Genomic DNA, 20,618 nt, shown 5'->3' on the forward strand with positions numbered 1-20,618 from the left:
GGGTAATGAGATAGGATAGGAGCTGTTTGGTTGCAGAGGGGACCTGCCCTGTGAAAGTCTCTACTTCTTAAGAAAAATCTGTTGATTAAAACCCTGCCATGATCAAAATGAATTTCAGAGCACCTTAAAAGAAAAAGGATGTAAATGCATCAAGCTGGAAACATCACAAAAGCATTAGAAACATAGGTGTTTATTAATCAAAATCAAAAAGAGCACAATGTGCAATGCAAAAAGGTAAAAGTCTGTACTTAAAATATTTATTAATGTTCCCAATATAAAATAGCCTGAAAAATAATGTTATAATAATTGGAGTAAAACACAAATGCAGCCAATGCACTTCATGAAGAACTAAAGACTTGGCTGTTCCAGAATGTTTTAGGTAAATGTTTTGCAGTAAGATAAGACAAACTCTGAAATTGCTGGCAGAAATGTACAAAGTGTTCTTGGGAACTAAAACAGGCCTCGTACAGAACCCTGAAGAATAGTGAAGGGTGCGTCATTATTTAAGGCTTCCTTGTTGCCTCCGGTCCTGGACAGCGTGCAGTCATTAAGCAAAATGTATTTAAAAAATGCACAAAGAAAACTTTTATTCCTTCAGTATCTGTTTTACCACTGCTTTATCCTGGTCAGGATTGCAGTGGGTGCAATTCACTGGACGAAATGTAGGAAACATCCTGAGCAGGTCGACAGCCCATCACAGGGTAAACACACACACACAGTCAAACCTAGAGAAATTTTGTATTTCCAGTCAACCTGGTTGCATGTCTTTGGACTATGGGAGGAAACCAACTCAGACATTGGGAGAACATGCAAACTCCACACAGAGAGGACCTGGCCCGCTCCAGGACCTTCTTGCTGTGAGGCAACAATGCTACTCACTATGCTGCCCTTTATTACATTTAATTGGCTTGGAATTATAGGTAATGTTTATGAATAGATACTTCTTTATGTCATACTCATGACCCCTTTATGGGACTTCTCAACCAGGGACATTGTCATTTGGTACTTCACTGTCCCAACCCACCAACCCTGTCCCAGCCTCCCACCAAACCCGTGGAGCCTACCTCCACTGCCTCATATCTCTTGCACATATGAAAGCACTGCACCACTGGACTACGTTTTACACATCGATTCTTTTGTTTCCTATTTGTGAAGAGCACACTAAATCTGTCTGTACCTGTACAATGACAATAAAGGTATTCGTCCGTATTCATTATCCCATACACCAGCTTTGAGATCTTGGCAAGCTATAATTTTCTCTCTGGAATTAAGGAAAAATCATCTGATTGCATGCACAGGTAAATATAACGTACGCACAGCTTCATTTATTGCACTTCCATTCCTAAAACAATGTCTTCCTTAATTTGAATAGAGGTTCAAGTGAGAAGCAAGTGGAGTTAAAAATGATTGCTTATTATACTGTAGGAGAGTGTATGTAAAATCGATATAGTAGCACCATGCTTTTAAGAAGCCATCATGAAAAATTGAATTTAACAATTCTACTACATTTTCATCACTTTTATTATTCGGAAGTGGTCATCCCAGGAGCGCCCAAGCCTTTAAACAATGCATGAATGTAAAAGCTATGCTAATTAAGTCCTACAACTGAGATCAATACAAGAACAAATGGGATTATTGATCTGAGAGGGATCTATGACTTTTGAATGTGAGGACAGAAAACTTTAAATCCTCGTTCTTACCAAAGAGGACGAGGCATCGTGGGTGCAGTGGGTGAGAGGTCAGATCGATATGGCTGGCTGTTTGATGTCAGTATACATTGGGCTAGTAGCTAATGATTTCCCTAATGGCAGGAATGGAATATACAAGTACCAAAACTCTATAGGAAATACTTTATATAGTCAAGCATGTGTCCAATCACAACAACTAAATATTACTCTCAGTATCTACTGATGCAGGAACACTCTTGAACTTCCCAACAGAAGACATAACATTCCCCAGCAAAATGACTTGGTATTTCTGTGAATCCATGAAGCAAGTCACATGGTCAAGACTGATAAAAACATCCCCACATCATCACTGACCCGTCTGTACGCTTGACCAAGACAAACTGCTGATCCATATGGACAAACAGTTCCAGTTTTGATTCATCACTCCATATAACTTTATTCCAGAACTCTGCAGGTCTATCCAAATTCTTTCTATACGCCTGTCTACCCCTCCTGTGTTTCACTGTGAAGACTGGCATGCATTTTGAAGTCCAGCTATGAAATCCCTGGTTGTTGTTCTTCTTATGGTTGCCACTGACTGATAAGATTGCTAAGGCCCCTAGATGAAAAATTGGGCTTTCAGCCATAGACAGGCAGCTTTGATGCTGCAACATATGTTTGTAACTTCCAGAAAAGACTCCTAATGTTGTCTTCTTATACAGATTACCGTTTGATTTAATGGTCTGCTCTTAGCTCCTTAGTTTTCACCATTTGCATACAGTATGTACAAACAGTTCCGGTTTAGTTTTCACAATTTCCATGTGGACAATCAGTTCCAGTGTAGTTTTTACCATTTGCATATGGACAAACAGTTCCAGTTTTGATTTGTCACTCCATATAACTTTATTCCAAAACTCTACAAGTCTATCCAAAATTTTTCTGCAATATTTCAGGCTTCCATTACTGTGCTTTTTGGTCAAGATAGATAGATGGATGAATAGATGGACGGACAGTCAGACAGACAGACAGACAAATATATTTTATTCATCCTGAGGGAAATTATTGACCTCCAGTAGCTGAACAAGAAAAAAAGAACTAATAAAAATACAAATAAAGTAAGTAGATAAGATATAGCAAATGTACAATGTGCAAATAAGCTCCACTTGATAAAATGAGGATGAGGATAAAGTTATTTTACAAATAAAGAAATACTCAATCTTCTGGCAGAGGAGGTTTAAGAGTCACGGTTCGCTACTGATATTTATATACATTAATATACAAATGAGTTTTGCTATTCCTCACATTGGTGTTTTAAGTCACATAAATGAAGAATCAAAACCTTTGCCTGAGCTGGATGGATTTACAAAGATTTACTGGAGATGCATTATGTATAATACAGATGCCTGCTAACAGATGCCAGCAGTTATTGGCTTGGGCCCAGCCAATCCCTGATCTGAGCTGAAGTTCTGACGCTGTGGAAACAAGACTGTTTGTAAGATCCAGCTCACATGGCACTGCACTAATGAAATCAGTCTAGATCGCTGATCAAATTCATTGACCTTAGTTAAGCCAGCTGTAATATTACTTTAGTATATTATTATAAATGTATTCACATGTTTAGTTTATTCCTGACTTTCATATTTAAAACAAAGGCAATAGTAGAAGGCTTTATTTATACTGAGAAAGCCAGGTGGGGCACAATAAACTATATATGGGCTGTATCCGACTCGGCAGTGAAACTAAACACAAACACATTAACATAAAAAACAGGAGTTAGCACAGGTGCACACCATAATATACGTGATTTCACTAATAATGGCATTTGATCTTACACAACTGGTGTATTACCTTCCTATAGACTAGAGGAGGTTTTTTAAACTTATTTTCAAGCGACCCACATTTTGTCCACAATTTTTACACGAGCCAGGCAACACAAACAACACATTTTATACAAGATGTAACATAAAGTCTCCACAAGGGGGCGTTTGTGTACGGGTTTATTTAATTATTATTATTTTTCTCTGCGACCATTTTTTCGGAATTGAAAAAAAAAAAAAACCTGCACTAGAGCGACAGTAATAACACATCCAAAGCATCATTTCAGAGCAGGGAAACCCAAAGACTCACCAGTGACGTTCATAGTTTAAAAAGTAAACATGCACAACGATCTTTCACCCGGGCAGCAATAGCTAAGGCAGTGGTAGCTCAAGGCTTAAGCTACTGATCTAGTAATCAGAAGGTGGCCGGTTCAAGACCCACTACTGCCTAGTTGCCACTGATGGGCCCCTGAGCAACCCTTAATTGTTTAAATTGTATTCAGTCATGATTGTAATGTTGCTTTGGATAAAAGTGGCTGCTAAATGCTGCAAATGTAAATGATCTGAATTGGAGGGGTAGCTTAGCAGTTAAGGTACTGAACTAGTACTCAGAAGGTTGCCGGTTCAATCCGCCCCCCCTTACCGAATTGCCACTGTTGGGTCCCTGACCAGGGCCTTAATCCTCAATTACTCAGGTTGTATTCAGTCATAATTATAAGTTGCTTTGGATAAAAGCGGCTGCTAAATGCCGCAAATGTAAATCTGGGCAAACCTCTGTTGAAGTCTACCTATTCATGAATGAACTTCAATTCAGTTTTCAGTTTCAAGGGCAAGGTACTAAATTTAACCTTTATTAAATTTCCGACTTAATTAATTATATTGCCTTGCTGTTAGTAGGGGCTAACATAACTGTAATGACTATGGCTAGCTGCCTAGTAACATCGATATCATAAACAATGTTTACTAAACGTCCTGATGTAGGCCTATGTACATCTATTAATTTTTATTGGCTGCTCTCAGCATGGGGCCAACATATTAGTGCCCCACAGCTTATTATTGAAATAAGTGTTTTCATCTGATAACTTGGACGAAGGCTGAACGCTGAAGGGCCAGGCCCATGCTCACCGAACTAAGCCTGCTGAGAGAAGTACTGAGTACTGACCTTTACTTAACAGCTACAGGAAGATGTTTGGAATGCAATGGACAACAATAAAATTTTTATTAGTCATATTAATAAATCAAATAATAATAAATAATAAACCTGTGAGCATTCTACTGCCTGCATTTCTCTAAGGATTGCATGACTTTATGTTTTAATTTGTACTTGTTGGCAAAATTTGTAGCTGGAATTGCTGAATCCACTAGCTAAAATGATCCAACTATTAAAATTCCAATAGCCTTTCCAGTGTTCGGGTAAAGCAGTCAGATTTAATTGGTGCAATTTATTCCATGAGAATCAATTTCTTATTTTTCCCAACCTAGGCATTTTTTGTTTATCTCTGTTAGCTGAAGTCAAACTGCTTAAGCAATAAACGGACGAAAAGTGCTAACTTCGACAATTCCTAATGTGTCACGGACACACATGGAACATAATCAGCTGTCTTACTGTACACAGAACACTCAAGTACCACTTCAGCAAGTTCATGCAATAAGCAACGTGATGGAGCCGCGTATCTCCCTGTGAAGCCTCCAGGCCATGAGGCAATTCTTCCTATCGCTCCTGCACACCTGCGTTCCCTTACAACTTATCTGCCACCTGTTTCTTCAATCTCTCTTTCCAAGGCTCCTACAATTTTATACTTATTAGGGCTTCGCTGCTTAAGCCTGACTAGCTTCAATTCAGTACTGCTACGCTGCCAGATGACTGATTTTCTGTACGTTTTAGCATTTTTAGATTGTGCACCTGCTGAAACTGTGTCAAGGTCAGCGGTCACAGTTCACTGATCATATTCTTGCTGGCATGGTCAGCAGTGTCTGTCTCAATTACACTAACAGAAAACAGACCGTATTGCAGCTGGGATCTTTCTTACAAACGTTAGCAGTGCACATTCTGCAACGGAGGCTTGGATAAACTTAACTCTAATGCTTAATGCTAATTTTACCCTTGGGAAGCTTTTGGAAAGACAGTCCAGTTAGGTCACTGAGTACCTTCACGCTATTACATTAGTACCTGTTTCTAGACTCTGGAAACTAATGGAAGCCTGAACACACCTTATATAAACTGATGTAATATGTGCAATGACATTTACAGAAAATACATTTCTATAAAAACATGCTCACTGAACAGGCCAGGAAGTACTGAGAGATAATTGCCTTTCATAGTCTGGATTAAAATTATTGATTTTATTTATTTATTTATTTAGCTCTGAAGCATTTCCTCATGTATCATTAACAGGAGCCACAAATATTTATTATCTTAGCTATATAACTATGGTTCACAATTATATTAGGGTGTCCCAAATTTTAGCCACAAATATTTATTATCTTAGCTATATTACCACAGTTCACAATTATATTAGGGTGTCCCAAATTTTGACACAAATATTTATTATCTTAGCTATATAACCATGGTTCACAATTATATTAGGGTGTCCCAAATTCTGCCACAAATATTTATTATCTTAGCTATATTACCACAGTTCACAATTATATTAGGGTGTCCCAAATTCTGCCACAAATATTTATCTTAGCTATATGGTTCGCAATTATATTAAGGTGTCCCAAAAATTATATATCCAAAAACATACACAAAAACCTGCACACACGTCTATCAGGTGAAAAATATCAAGCGTACACTATATAAACAAAAGCACTGGAACACTCATCCAAATAACTGAACTGGTGCGTTTCAGCCATAACAATTGCTAACAGCTGTAATAAATTAATAGTCTTGTGAGAAGCCTTCACAATCAGATCACTGTATTTTAATACCATTTGTTTTTAAGGTGTCCAAATACTTTTGGTCATTAGGTAGAATGTCCACTTTAAAAAAAGCTCATTATTTTGGACCATGACACTGTTCAATAATGCCACATGTCCATCTGTTCAGTTTGTTAAATGTATTTCATGCTGAAGCTGGTCAACTCTGCATGCTGTTACCTAAGTAAAGTAAAAGAAAACATCTAGGAGCAATAACAGCTCAGCCATAAACACTAGTTCCATCAAAGGGCTTATACACACACACTCAGGGCAATTTGGGAGAACATGCAAACTTCACACAGAAAGGAACTGAATCCAGGGATTTCTTGCTTTGAGGCAACAGCAATAGATGCTGCATCACCATGCTGCCTGGGTTAAGATTTAAACAAGATTTTATTTTAATTACTACCAATTGTTGTTTTGGTAGTATGCTTTGGGTCATTTGTTTGATAGAAGATAAACTTCCTTTGATAAATATGGTCTATTACTACATGTAAAATGTAAAACAGTTGATTTATACCTTTCATAAGTATGTGTTGACTTAAAAAGGTAATGAAATGAATGAAACTGAGGTTTGTCTTACAGATGTACACTGATTACTTCTGAATACTGACTTTAAAAGCTCAATACTTATGTAAGCCCTGCAGGTAAGTAAAGTTCAATATTTTCACAATCTCATTTTACAATATAATCTTTTGTATTTGTGAAGTGCTGACTATAGCTATATAACACTACCCAACACAAAGCAACCTTACAAATGCAGCCGCTGGAGCACTCAGACTGATTGGGTGCAGGCAGCTTGTTCTACCATTACAGCAAAATGCAACACTGCTTATTTCTATAATACATGGCCTACTGGCAAAAGAAACCTTTCCTAAATTCCATTCAGCATTCTAACAGAGGAGGGAATTACTAGAAATAAATAAAAAGCGTATGAATTAAATAATAATATAAAGTATATAAAAGGTAAAATGACCACGTAATTTATGCCAGTTAATAAATTATGTGACAGAAGCATTTTGTAACAGTGTGGAACAATATACATTAAATGTTGCTTCCTATACACTAAAGTTCCAGAAAAACTGGTACAACAGAGGACTGTAGCGCCTGGTGGTGGCTCCATAATGGTTTAGAGTTTGTTTAGCTGGCATGGGACCCCTGCTACGTCTACAAACATCTCTGACAGATTAACTTTATGTGTGCCTCGTTTCTAACGAGTTACACCCGTTCATGTCCTGCATTCATTCTGATGGGTTTGACATGCTTTACACACTTTGGTTACATTCATGACAGAAACAGTAGTTACTCATTACACAAGATTCATCACTTCACAAATTTTTTAATGTCATGGACAATTTTGTATTTTCAATTCACCTCACTGACATGTTTTTGGACTGTGGAAGGAAACCGGAGCGCTCGGAGGAAACCCACACAGACACGGGGCTTGACCCCTCTGACAGGACAATGCGCCGCCATACACGTCTAGAGACGCCAAATTACTTCATTGTCTACAGAATTTTTCTGCAAGCTTGTGGAGTCCATGCCCCATATTTCTGCAGTCCTATGCTCCAGTGGGGGACCTACCAAGTATTAGACTGGTGTACCAGTTTTTCTGGCACTTCAGTGTATCTATTTAGTAGCTATAGGTGTAGAAATGTAGCTTGACATACATATATTGCAATATTTCCTGCTTTTAAAATTGGTGCCAATGAATTTTAGACCCTGGGTTTTGTTAGTGGCAGATTTTGCATGAAAATGTGGTTCATGGTTGTTTTCCAAGAAAAGCATGTGGAAACCTAACAAAACCTTGGACACGGATACAAAGTTGCCACCTACTGTTCTTTTTGAGGTCAAACAGTGACGTTGTAAATCAAGGGCCTGGCACACAATTAAATTTAAATACAGGGTTCGATTCCTAGGTGGAGTGGTTCAGGTCCTTTCTGTGTGGAGTTTGCATGTTCTCCCTCTTTCCTCCGGGTGCTCCGGTTTCCTCCCACAATCCGAAGACATGCAGTCAGATTGGTTGGAGATACTAAATTGACCTAGGTGTGTATGTGAGTGTGTGTGTGTGTGTATGTGTGTGTGTGTGTGTGAGTTTGCCCTGTGAGGGTCTAGTAACCTGTGTGGGGTATTTCCTACCTTTCGCCCAGTGAATCGGACCCACCGTGACCCTGAATAGATTCTCCAAATATACCATAATATGTTTTTTAATTATTGTTGTAAATGATGTTAGTTACTGCTTAATACACAAAGTATTTGATTATTATTTCACATATTTCATGTATATCAGCACCTTAATAGCACAGATCATATGAAATGACTCCAGTATGTACAGTACAGAAAGCACAGTAACCCTGTTGAATTAATTCACGTTCACTCTGATTATAAGACTTACGGTTTGACCTTGATGTTGCTGTGTCAGGACGATCTACACACTCCAGGTCTTCATCTCATATTCTTTTTACTCCAAGCGCACATATGCACAGACCATCACTGGCATGAACGTTCTGATTTCAGATTAGATCTGTTCTTATCACTACAAATCAAGAAATATGCAGACTAATCCTTTTACATATAATTTTTTGGACCTGCAATCTAAAGTTTATCGTTTTTTTTAGACCATTTAGGAATGAAGCTTTTATTATTAATGTTCTACTGTCTACTTGAACTGTGTCTTTCCTCATATGACTGTTTACAAATCTTTATTAAAGCACATTTGACTTGGAAATGATAAAACAATTTTATCTTTTATAATATTTAAATGAATATGACCCTTAATGGCGGCAGAAAGCCTATAAACCCGGAAATAGCTTTTCTTTCTGTAGCCCCTTTAAACAGTAATATAAATTCTTTTGAAAGCTTTAATGTGCGCCCTAGAGGAGATAGACTTTAAATGACATTCACAATGTACTCGGGAAGTCTGCCTTGTTGATAAGAATTCAAAATTTGTCACAAAAGTTATAGAAATACTGTGTTTGTACCATGATACTGAATCCAAACAGTGCACATTTTCCACCACTGAGCAGTCCAAAAAAATCTAAGCAGAGGTTTTAGCACTGACATGATATCACCGCTTTATCCTGTTCAAAGTCGCGGTGGGTCTGATTTGCTGGGCAAAAGGTAGGAAACACCCCGGACATGTCACCAGTCCATCACAGGTCAAACACACATTCACACCTATAGCAATTTCTAGAGCAAATTCTCAAATTGACCTGACTTTGAACTGTTGGAGGGAACCACAGCACCTGGACGAAACCCAAAACTTGAACAGGGAGAACATCCAAACTCAACACAGAAAGGACACAGACTGCTCCACCTGGGAATCAAACCCAGGACCTTCTTGCTGTGAGGTCAAAGTACTACACACCAAGCCAGAACATTTGTGTTCTTTTTTTCATTTGATGATTAGTTTGCTTGCTTGTTCATTTATTTGTGTTTTTTCATTTCTCTGGGTGGGAAAGTGGTATCTTAGCGGTTAAGGTACAGGATTAGTAATCAGAAGGTCGATGGTTTAAGCCCTGCATCTGCCAGGTTACCGCATCTGAAAGACCACAAGGCCCCTAATTCTCAATTGCTTGCAATGTATGAAGTCGCAATTGTAAGTCGCTTTAAATAAAAGCATCAGCTAAATACTGTACATTTATTTATTTATTGTTTTTCAGGATGACATAGCATGCGTTGATCAGGGTGTGGCCCTCCGTACACAAAGCTGATCCACATATGAACTCACCTCGTGCAGGTGAAAATATGCAGTCAGCTACTGCACACGTGTCGGAGGGGCGTGTGTCAGTCTCACTGTCCTCAATTAGGGCGGGGATCGGCATCAGTAAAGAGGAAGCATAATGCAATTGGGTAACTGGATACACTAAAAAGTGTGGAGAAAATGCATAAACAAAAATATATTTAAAAATATATATATTGGGGCAGGGCTTGATTTTTAGTGCCTGGAATCAAGCAGTTGAGTCTTCTGAGTTTTGACTCACAGGCAGTTTTTTCTTTACAGAATATGAAGCATTTATAAAGCTACTTTGATAGTGGGTTGATAAAACAGCTTTGGTAACTACCACCTCTTTATTAACAAATCTACACTGTGAGTTAAAAGTAAATTAGTAATTTTTGTGTTATTATTATTATATTGTGTACCACATCTTAAGCATGTAGCTGCAATACCTGGTGAATTAAATATTTTTACAAACGATGTTTTCATATTAACGATACATGACAACTTTAACTGTGAACAATAAAGGTCAAATTATGACCAGATTCAACAGAGATTATAAACAATGTTTAAAATACACCATTTTCGCATGGGCACAGGCACAAAGTCGCCAACGCCACTGGTCCTGAAAGAAGATTGAAAATTAATCAACATGTGCCAGTTATGAGCAAAAGTACAGAGGTCCCTTTTTGACTCACAGTGTACAAAAACTGAAAGCTACACTACTCATAGTGACAAAATGAGTCAACACTGCATTATATTGACATAATTTTCATTTAATTTTATATCGTCCAGCTTTAATTCGAACCAGAGTGTCTGACTGTTAGGCAGCAGCACAGTCCAAAACTGTTGATCTAACACAATAATCTCTGTACCTGTCAAACCCAAATTAAAAGCTGTTTACTGCAGGACATTTACCAGAATAAATTGATAAAATACAGAGCTTTAGATAAGTAGTGTGTTACTCCTATAGGGAATCCAGGAACACTTTTAATGAGTGGATATTAAACAAGACAAATGTGTGTGCTTTCCCTTGCTGGCTCCAAGATTTACAGTGTGTGAAGTTTTCCCCTTTTAATTTCTTAAAGTAGCTTGTGATGTTAGTGATTTTTTATGCTGGCAGAGCATGGCAGTTCCTGCAGCAAACCATGGCAGTCAAGCACATCAGCCGAGACAGGTGCAAAACACACAACACACTCCAATTACCGCAAGACTTGGCTCTGTCGAAAATGTTATTAAGACATGCAGGTCAGGTTAGAAAGGCAGGGCCAAGGGAGCTAAAAAATCAAGGATATGTCCATATGTGTATGTGCAAACAGTTAGAAATTGCTAGTCTGGACATGGATTAATGTAAAGCAGCTTGTTGTGAAGCAGGTTTGTTACTCATTAATTACATTCATGTCCGGCATATGTGGATCACTCAACCTGCAACATGATATACAAATAAGATTCCATATGACACTTAATGTTATTTGAACCAATAAATAGGGCAATGGTGCTACTGTATGTAAAATCCTGTCAAAAAAGGCAGTGGTGCAGTGAAGAGGGAGGAGCTGGGGTTCATTCCAATTGAGTAAACCCCTAGAAAGAAGGTAGAAGTGAGAAGCAGTACCTTAAGATGTAGGAAGGCTAAAATCTCCTACTAAATCTTCTGGCACACCTGACAAAAGTACAGTTTTTTCGGATAAAAAAAACCTCATGCATGGTTGCAAGCTTAAAATGAACCATCCCACCAAAACACATTGGTTAATCCTCACTACATTCCTTCAGCCTTCAAGCAACAAGCACTGCCCAACCTAACCAACCTCTCAAGACTCACAATCCTCTGTACTGACATCCAGGTGGTAGAATGAAGTTTTTACTGCCATCAATCAAAGACTTAAACTCTTAAATTCTACTCTGTATTTGAGTCTGTCAAACTCTTCTTTATGCTGTTCTTAGACTGTATCCTGTACCTATCGACCTTGTTCTCCTGGTCAGGATCATGCCTGGTCTGGTTCCACTGATAAAAACTGGGCAAAAGCAGGAATTGCCTAAACAGGGCGGCATTCCATCTCAGGGCTTTAGCCATCCTCCCTCAGACACAGACACTCATGCCTGTGTAGATGTCTGGATGGCCAATAGCAGTGTTGAGATTCTAAATACTAGCATAGTAGAATGTTGTGTCATCCCAGTACCTTGCTAAAATGCTGTGAATTTAAACACAATTAACGTATTTTATATGCAAAGGTTAGTTCAGCTTAGTTATAAAGCTATACAATGTACTTAGAGTAGAAGATAGCTTTTAAGCTTTAACTAGAACTGTAAATCAAGGCTTTTTGTCTACAAAAGTTTAAGCATGATGGCTTTAATATAGCAAACCCATTCTTTCAAACTGGCTTAGAAAAACCAACAAGAGTCGACTGATTTTAGGGTGGATTTATATTAAGCACCCTGAGCCCGACTTTCTTTTTTATATCTCACTGTTTTTGTCTTCTATCTTTTCTTAGCAAAAAAGTACCCAAATTCCTGGCAAATAAAATTAAATACTACTGTTACTGCTCATTTTTTTATGTAATTTTACGACATGCATTCATTCATAGTCAATTTTCTACTACTTTATCCTGGTCAGGGTCATGATGGGTCAGATTTATTGGGTGAAAGGCAGGAATGACCCCTAACAGGTCGTAAGTCCATCACAAGGCAGACACACACACACACACTCAGGGCAATTTCTAGTATCTTAAATTAGCCTGACCGTATGTATTCGGGCTTGTGAAAAGAAACCTAAGCACCCAGAGGAAACCCACACAGAAAGGACCCTGGCTGTTCGTCCAGTTAATTTCCATGCTATTAAGCTCTGTGGCATGAATAAAAATAAAAATGAAGCAGGCCATTTTTTCTCTGTTTTGGACTGAGACAAGTCACAAGACTAATCAACACTGTTAAAAAGGAACTGCCTCAATGTTCAACCCCTACAGTTTATTTTTTATAAATGTATTTTCAGCTTCACTCTGGTTAGGAAACAATGGATGCAATGCAGGAATACGTTGTGGATCATTTTAGGGCATTTATTTATTTACATCTAGAGGCAGTTAAGAGCAGCCAATCAACCCTCAAAATGTTTTGTTGCAATAAGCACCTGGATGACACTTAGTGGATGCACTTAGTGAATGCACCAACTGTATTAACTGTGCCACATTAAGTATAAATACAATACAATTATTAAATCAAAGTCACTTGAACTTAATCATACTGTATCTGCTGCATTCAACACATGTTCTACAAGAACTACTATCAGCACAAAATGTCACATATCCCTGACTGTGACACTCAAAACTGTAAAAAAAGGCCACTGCCATGCACGTTTGGAGGTTGGTCCTAATGTCTTTGTATATATAAACCTTTTCTGGAAAAATCTGACACTGTTGTTTTTGTCCTACTGAACAACTCAATCACTGCACATCTTTTTGGTTCATATAACAACACCCTCCTGATTCAGTGCCCTGATTTACTGGCAATGAAAAGTAGCCTGCACAAATATGCCCTAACTGGACAGCTTACAATATGTAAATAAGGAGCTCATTAATTACAGCAGTGCTGACTTGAGGGACAGAACTGTAGAGGTGGAATGCATTCAACCAGTACACAAAAACAACAAACCCTTAAGGTTAGAGAGTACAAAATAAATACAAAATGAAGAAGTTATCCAGGTTACACACCAGCACCATGGTTTAAATAGGGAGCTTTAGTCAATACAGTCAATACAATTTAGGCACAAATGTTTGAGCTGGTTATTACACATTTTACTCTCCTAACAAATATGAACATCAGCCAGTACAAACCACTACATAGGCCACTTTAAAAAGTAAAAACATCTCTTATTAATTGTGAAAAAATTGTATCTAATAACCACTTAACAATCAATTTATAATGCATAAATAAAGGGGGACCTGAACTGATCCAGTAGATATTAGATATGGTTAATGTTCAAAGCTGCAGTGGCCTTGTAACTTTTGGGTACAAATCAGAATTGATAGCATTTGAGCTTTAAAACTAAAGCTAAAACACTCTTAAAAACAAAGACCAGAAAATGTACAACCTGTTCAAGCTATAAATAAACCCATGCGAAAATCCTCAAACACTGACGGCTTGGATCAAACCCAGGTACCCGGATCCCATGTGTTATTTGGAACCAGTACTGTACTGCATGCAGCGCATCTTGCCTCCCATGAGCCTTTCTGACACCTGTATTTTGGTACACCATACTGTAACTTTACTTTTGTAAATATGTCCATTTATATTATTTATTTATTAGGATTTTAATGTCATGTTTTACACACTTTTGTTACATTCATGACAGAAGATTCATCACAGTTCACAAGTTCAATGTCAAACAGTCATGGACAATTCTCCAATTCACTTTATCTGCATGTTTTTGAACTGTGGGAGGAAACCGGAGCATCGGAGGAAAACCCACATGGACACGGGGAGAACATGCAAACTCCACACAGAAAGGGCCCAGACCACTTAACCTGGGAATCGAACCCAGGACCTTCTTGCTGTGAGGCGACAGTGCTACCCACTGAGCCACCATGCCACCGTCCATATATATTTAGCCAAACAAATTGCAAAAGTTTTCTCTTGCCTTAAAATATTAAAAGAAAAAAGTTTACGCATGAAATCCAGCCACTTTACCTCAGTTTTCAGTGGCTCTCCGTGCTCGATGATGCTCACGAATGGGATTTCCAAAAACGACGAGATAAATTCCACCTGCACGAGTTCGTCCTGGCTCTGGGGGAAGGCGAGCACCGCGGAGACCCCCTGCACCACTATGGACTGACACACGCACCGAAAGATCGACTCGGGGTCTCCATCGTCCGGCTTCCGCGCTACCACGTCCAGACTCAGGTTGTAGGGCAGAAAGCGGGTGCCGCTGTCCGCCATGGCACTGAGCGCGCGGTCCAGGGCGGCTCGCACCCGCACGGGCCGCCGGGAGGGCAGGAGCACCCCGAGGCGCACCGTGTGCCCGACCCGTGCCAGGATCCGGCACGGCTGCGGGTGCGAGTGGCCCGGTTCTATCAGACTCTGCAACACCAACAGGTACAATCCCAGACAGGAGAAGTACGCCAAGAGTCCGGGGGAGATCAAATTCATCCTGCTTCGCTCTCACGCGCAATGAGGCATGATCAGAAGATTGCATTGCTTGCCCCGTGTTGCTTTTCCTGTTTCCCCCCTTTTCTTTCTTTCTTTCTTTTTTTTTTTTTAAATGACCCTTTAATTTCCTCTGTTCTGTGAGAAAGGGTAGGAGCGGTGCTGGATGGACTTGCGGCACGAATGTGCGGGACGCTTCTGCTCAGGCAAACAGGAGGGAGGAGGAGGAGGGAGCGCACTGGAAAAGGCAAAGGAGCCTCTCCAGACTCTGAAGAATCTCCAGACGCAGACACGAGACAAGCAGTCTTCAAAAATCTGATGATTTTAGCATGCTTTACTCCATCGATCCTGCAAAACAGTATTTTTTACGAATGGATTGGATTGTTGTATTGGCTTGTTCTTACTCTTACATGCATCTGTTTATGTCATTGCACATCTCTGGACACTTAATGTCAAGACACTTTTGTAAATTTTCTATTATATTACATATTGCATATACAGTATATTTATTACTTACCAACATTGTACTGCAATACTTACTTAATATTTCTTATGCACATTGAGCCTATTTAATAATTTTTAACTGAGTCTTTTATTTACTTAATACTTTTTTTCTATTGTACCTTGAGCTGTTGTAATACTTGACTTTCCCTCTGGGATTAATAAAGTGATCTATCTATCTATCTATCTATCTATCTATCTATCTATCTATCTATCTATCTATCTATCTATCTATCTATCTATCTATCTATCTATCTATCTATCTATCTATCTATCTATCTATCTATCTATCCATCCATCCATCCATCCATCCATCCATCCATCCATCCATCCATCCATCCATCCATCCATCTATTTAAAAATACCTGTTGATACTGTGATATGTGATAAAACCTGTCCAGCACTGGAAGAGTGGGTGCTGCACAATACACTGTAAAACATATCATCAGTTTCAACTCAAAAACTTAAGTTCAAAAGCTGCCTTAAAGTTTCAATGTATTTATTAGGATTTTAACATCACATTTTAAACACTTTGGTTACATTCATGACAGAAACGGTAGGTTTATCAGTAAACAAGTTTAATGTCAAACACAGTCATGGACAATTTTGTATTTCCAATTCACCTCACTTGCATGTCTTTGGACTGTGGAAGGAAACTGGGCAGACACGGGGAGAACATTCAAACTCCACACAGAAAGGACCCGGACTGCCCCCACCTGGGGATCGAACCGAGGACCTTCTTGCTGTGAGTCGACAGTGCTACCCACTTAGCCACCATGCACTGTTTCACTACATACTTTTTTTTAACCTGCTTTCACCCTGTTCCTCAATGGTCAGGACCCCCACAGGACCACCACAGAGCAGGTATTATTTGGGTGGTGGATCATTCTCAGCACTGCAGTGACACTGACATGGTGGTGGTGCTGACACAGCAGTGCTGCTGGAGTTTTTAAATATCATGTCCACTCACTGTCCACTCTATTAGACACCCCTACCTAGTTGGTCCACCCTGTAGATGTAAAGTCAGAGACGATCGCTCATCTATTGCTGCTGTTTGAGTTGGTCATGTTCTAGACCTTCATCAGTGGTCACAGGATGCTGCCCATGGGCGCTGTTGGCTGGATATTTTTGGTTGGTGGACTATTCTCAGTCCAGCAGTGACAGTGAGGTGTTTAAAAACACCAGCAGCGCTGCTGTGTCCTATCCTCCCGGAGGCATCCTGCACACTCACATGGAGGTGTCATTTTATGTAAAGCGTGACTTATTTGTTTGCTTTAAAAGTAAAATTTCCTCCCTTTTTGTTCATTCATTTACAGGTAGGAGTGAATAATTAAACCAGGGTTACCAGGACCCTTGTTATTGCTGTGCTGCACCACTTTGCAGCCACTATTAAATTTCATTCTAAAAGTTTACTAACACATTCATTTGTTAGTTATATATATTCTACTTGACAATTCACCTTAATCACTGTCTCAGTGGGTACTGTAAAATTAGATCACTGTGCAGTCTTATAGCAGGCTAATGGTTTGCTAACACTAACAGTTCTGCATTTTTCTAAACATAAAAGCTAGTTTATGCTTTCTAAAACACTGTAATTTAGATATTTTACATATTTTGTATAAGGTTTCTTTTTATTTATGCACACAAAGCTCAATCTTCAATATCATTTTGAGTAGGCTAATTTTAAGTAGCATTTTTGGAGGAATTTTAAGTCACAGGTAGAACAACCTGAGAACCACTAGCTTATATTATGATAAATTAGATGAATAAACTAAGTGATTTATTTAAAGGCAGGACATAAAATGTGTTGTAACAGTAACAAATGTAAGTGCTAAAATGAATCATCATTATTTGATTACAGTTCAGGGATTGAGAAATATGCTCATAGCTGAGAGAGGAGGCTAAACTCATGATAAGAGACATGAAGGCGCCCGGCGAGGTTGTGCCGAGTGACGACATATGATTCACTTTAATGAATCGATTTTTTTTTCACTAATTAGAATAGATGCTTATTTTGTCAGAAAAAAACCTGAATTAACATAGAAATGAACAATAAATAAATACATGTAAAATTCCTAGGTATTTATAGCCCTTTTTAGTACTTGGTTGAGCCACCCTTGACAGGTATTGATACAGAGATTGCAGACACTAATTGCAGAAAGTTTATGTAACCATTCTAACCAGTTTACCCTTCTAGGTTGTAGATTTAGTTTAAGAGCAGGTCTGACTGACACAGTCTGGCTGTAATTCTGTACCTTCTACACAACACTATTTCTTAATAGACTGAACTGAGTCTATTATGAAACCAATGTGTGTTCAGTGTCTTCACTGAAAGCAGATAATGTTTGCTGTCCTTATCTGCCAAATGTAAACCAGACTGGAGGAAGCCTGGCATCATGGGTCCAGAGAAAAACTGATTTACCCGACAGAGGATTTGCCAAACCTGTGAAAGAGAAACTGTGATATATGGAAAGACTTCCACCTAAAGTAAATTAACGTTAAGTAGGCACAGATTTCTGTCAACAAAAAAGTGACACATCCATCATTTGTGCCTATGTGCCCCCTCTACTGGCCAAAAATGGCAATGCAAAGGGACACGACTCCAAACCAGTGTTGCAACTCCTTGGATTTTTTGGGATTGTGAGAATCGACTTGGGATTTGAGGATTTTGCCAAGTAATCTTGGGATTTTTAATTTGCACTCAAGCAATTAAAATCTGCATGCAAGTTTATGGTCTACAGTCATAAATAAGGAATGACAAGGTGTACTACTACTAAACAATAACCATTGGTTGTCACTGGCCATTTCTACAGCTACTGTACATTTACTTCACAAGTTAACCTCATAAAAACGAAACAGTCGAACAAAATAAAGTGTTGCACAGCCGCCGGACAGAATTTTGGCAAAACAGGCAATTGCACAGCAGAGAGCAGAATGTCATTCATGGACCCCCCAAGTCACTTGTCGAGGATGTCATGTTGTTCCTGATACACTAAACGACAGAAACAGCAGCAGCAGTCAGAAACAATTAATGTTGTTACCGGACTTTCAGATAGTGATAGCGAATCAGATTACACACAAACACAATTTGTAAATATTAATACTGATAATGATCCTGCTTTGTCTTTGTCAGTGAACAGTTTTTGTTTTTGTGATTAATTGTGAAAAAACATTATATATCTCTTCACAATTTTGTCATTTTTAGTTACTTGGAATTTTTAGTACAATCTTGAGATTTTTGTGGCAAGATCTTGGGAATTCTTTAAATGGACATTGGCAACGCTGCTCCAAATACTGTTGAACTTCAGTAGCTGAGCCATGTTATTCCTGGAGGATTCAAAGCAGCCAGTATATCTTTCTTTTGAGTAGATTTGTTTCATAAAGAAACTAGTTAAATATGTTTGTGGGAAAATTGATTAGGGCAGGACCAAACATTACAGCAGCACTTGAAGCATATTGTGTCACAACAGCACTGTAATAAACAGTACATATAACTGATGCACTATGATTTATATAGTAGCTTATATGATGTGGTTTGTGACACCATAAGAAAATTACATGTGGTGAGGATTAAACCACTGACCTTAGGTCCCAGTCACCACTTCATTAGTTGTTCCACTGGACTACCATAACGCTACCATATCAACTGAACTTTACTGTCATTCAGACTACACAACAAGGAGTGCACAGCTGAATAAGATTGTGTTTATACTACTAACATACTAGACAAAGAATATAGCATGTTGTATAAAACTGTAATGGTATTATTATTATAATATGATTATTAGTGGTGGTATTATATCAGACACATATCATGCAGCATTTAAAAAGCCTTTAGCTTGGTAACCCCAGACCAATCAAATCATTTGTTACATTTGGAGTACTGTAAACGTAAGACATTATGCTTAGCACATTGAAAGGCTAGGACTCACCAACCTTAAAATCCTATTTTATCTAACGGCCCAATTTCCCTGACTGTCATATTTGCTTAATTTCCGCCCTGGCTGCACCTAAAGAGCACTGCTGGCGTAAAAGTTCATGGTCAACTCTCCCAAAGTGACATTGCCCAACCATGCAGCCATGAAATCTTATTTGTGTAATAGACTCTACCTTTACTGAATGCATAATAGCCTTGATTTTACACTGTCTCTCAATGCTAAAGAGATGAATGCTTAGCCCCATTAGACGATATGCTGTCACGCTGTCAGCAGTGCCGGCTTCTTTTTAGCATGATTCCCCTAAGCCAATTTTATGCAGACAGTATTGATTAGCATGCAGGATTCACTGATTTGATCTACCTTCACGCTTCTTGCAAATCACCTTTAATGCCAAACACAAGCAGAGTTTCATGCATAGGGACCAGCTTAGTCTTCAAGAAACACCCTGAGCACTTCTTAGCGTGTATGCGTTTGCTTTCGTTCGTGCATTATTGTTGCACTACTGTTACCTGTTAAAGTGATTGCTGACATGAGTCGCACAGTTATATGCATTACTTGGCATCATTTTTAATATTTTCAGTATGTTCAGTGATTGTTTTGTTACCAGAATTTGTAGAATTTAGTACCAACACCAACTCATATTTATGTCTTTTTATATCTACTCTTCATCGTCGATTGGTAGAACTTTAATCTCGCAGCACTAGCAGCTTTTTAAACAACTAGCTGCTTGGATTTTGTTTTGAAATACTAAAATTGGCATGCTAAGGGTTGCAGGTTGCAGGGCTCTAATCCATCACAGTGCAACACACACTCATATATGTATTCACTCCTAAGGCAGTTTAGAGTGACCAGTTCACTTTCTACATATTTTGAGAGGTGGGAGAAAAGTAGTTCCAGATGTTTTTGGAATGGGGTTTGTTTAATC

At 38.7% G+C, this 20,618-nt stretch overlaps 1 protein-coding gene across 1 annotated transcript in view; it reads right to left on the reverse strand.

The window, feature by feature from the left end:
* The window catches only part of grin3bb (glutamate receptor, ionotropic, N-methyl-D-aspartate 3Bb), a 74,054-nt gene extending 58,518 nt beyond the window's left edge, over positions 1-15,536 (reverse strand). Inside the window, exon 1 of the mRNA XM_063012731.1 lies at positions 14,799-15,536. Coding sequence (XP_062868801.1) covers positions 14,799-15,257 — 459 coding nt within the window. The 5' untranslated portion in view covers positions 15,258-15,536. The remainder of the gene's footprint in view (positions 1-14,798) is intronic.
* Positions 15,537-20,618: the final 5,082 nt, after the last annotated feature.

The sequence above is a fragment of the Trichomycterus rosablanca genome, chromosome 17 (assembly GCF_030014385.1).
Source record: "Trichomycterus rosablanca isolate fTriRos1 chromosome 17, fTriRos1.hap1, whole genome shotgun sequence".
NCBI classification, from domain to species: Eukaryota; Metazoa; Chordata; class Actinopteri; order Siluriformes; family Trichomycteridae; genus Trichomycterus; species Trichomycterus rosablanca.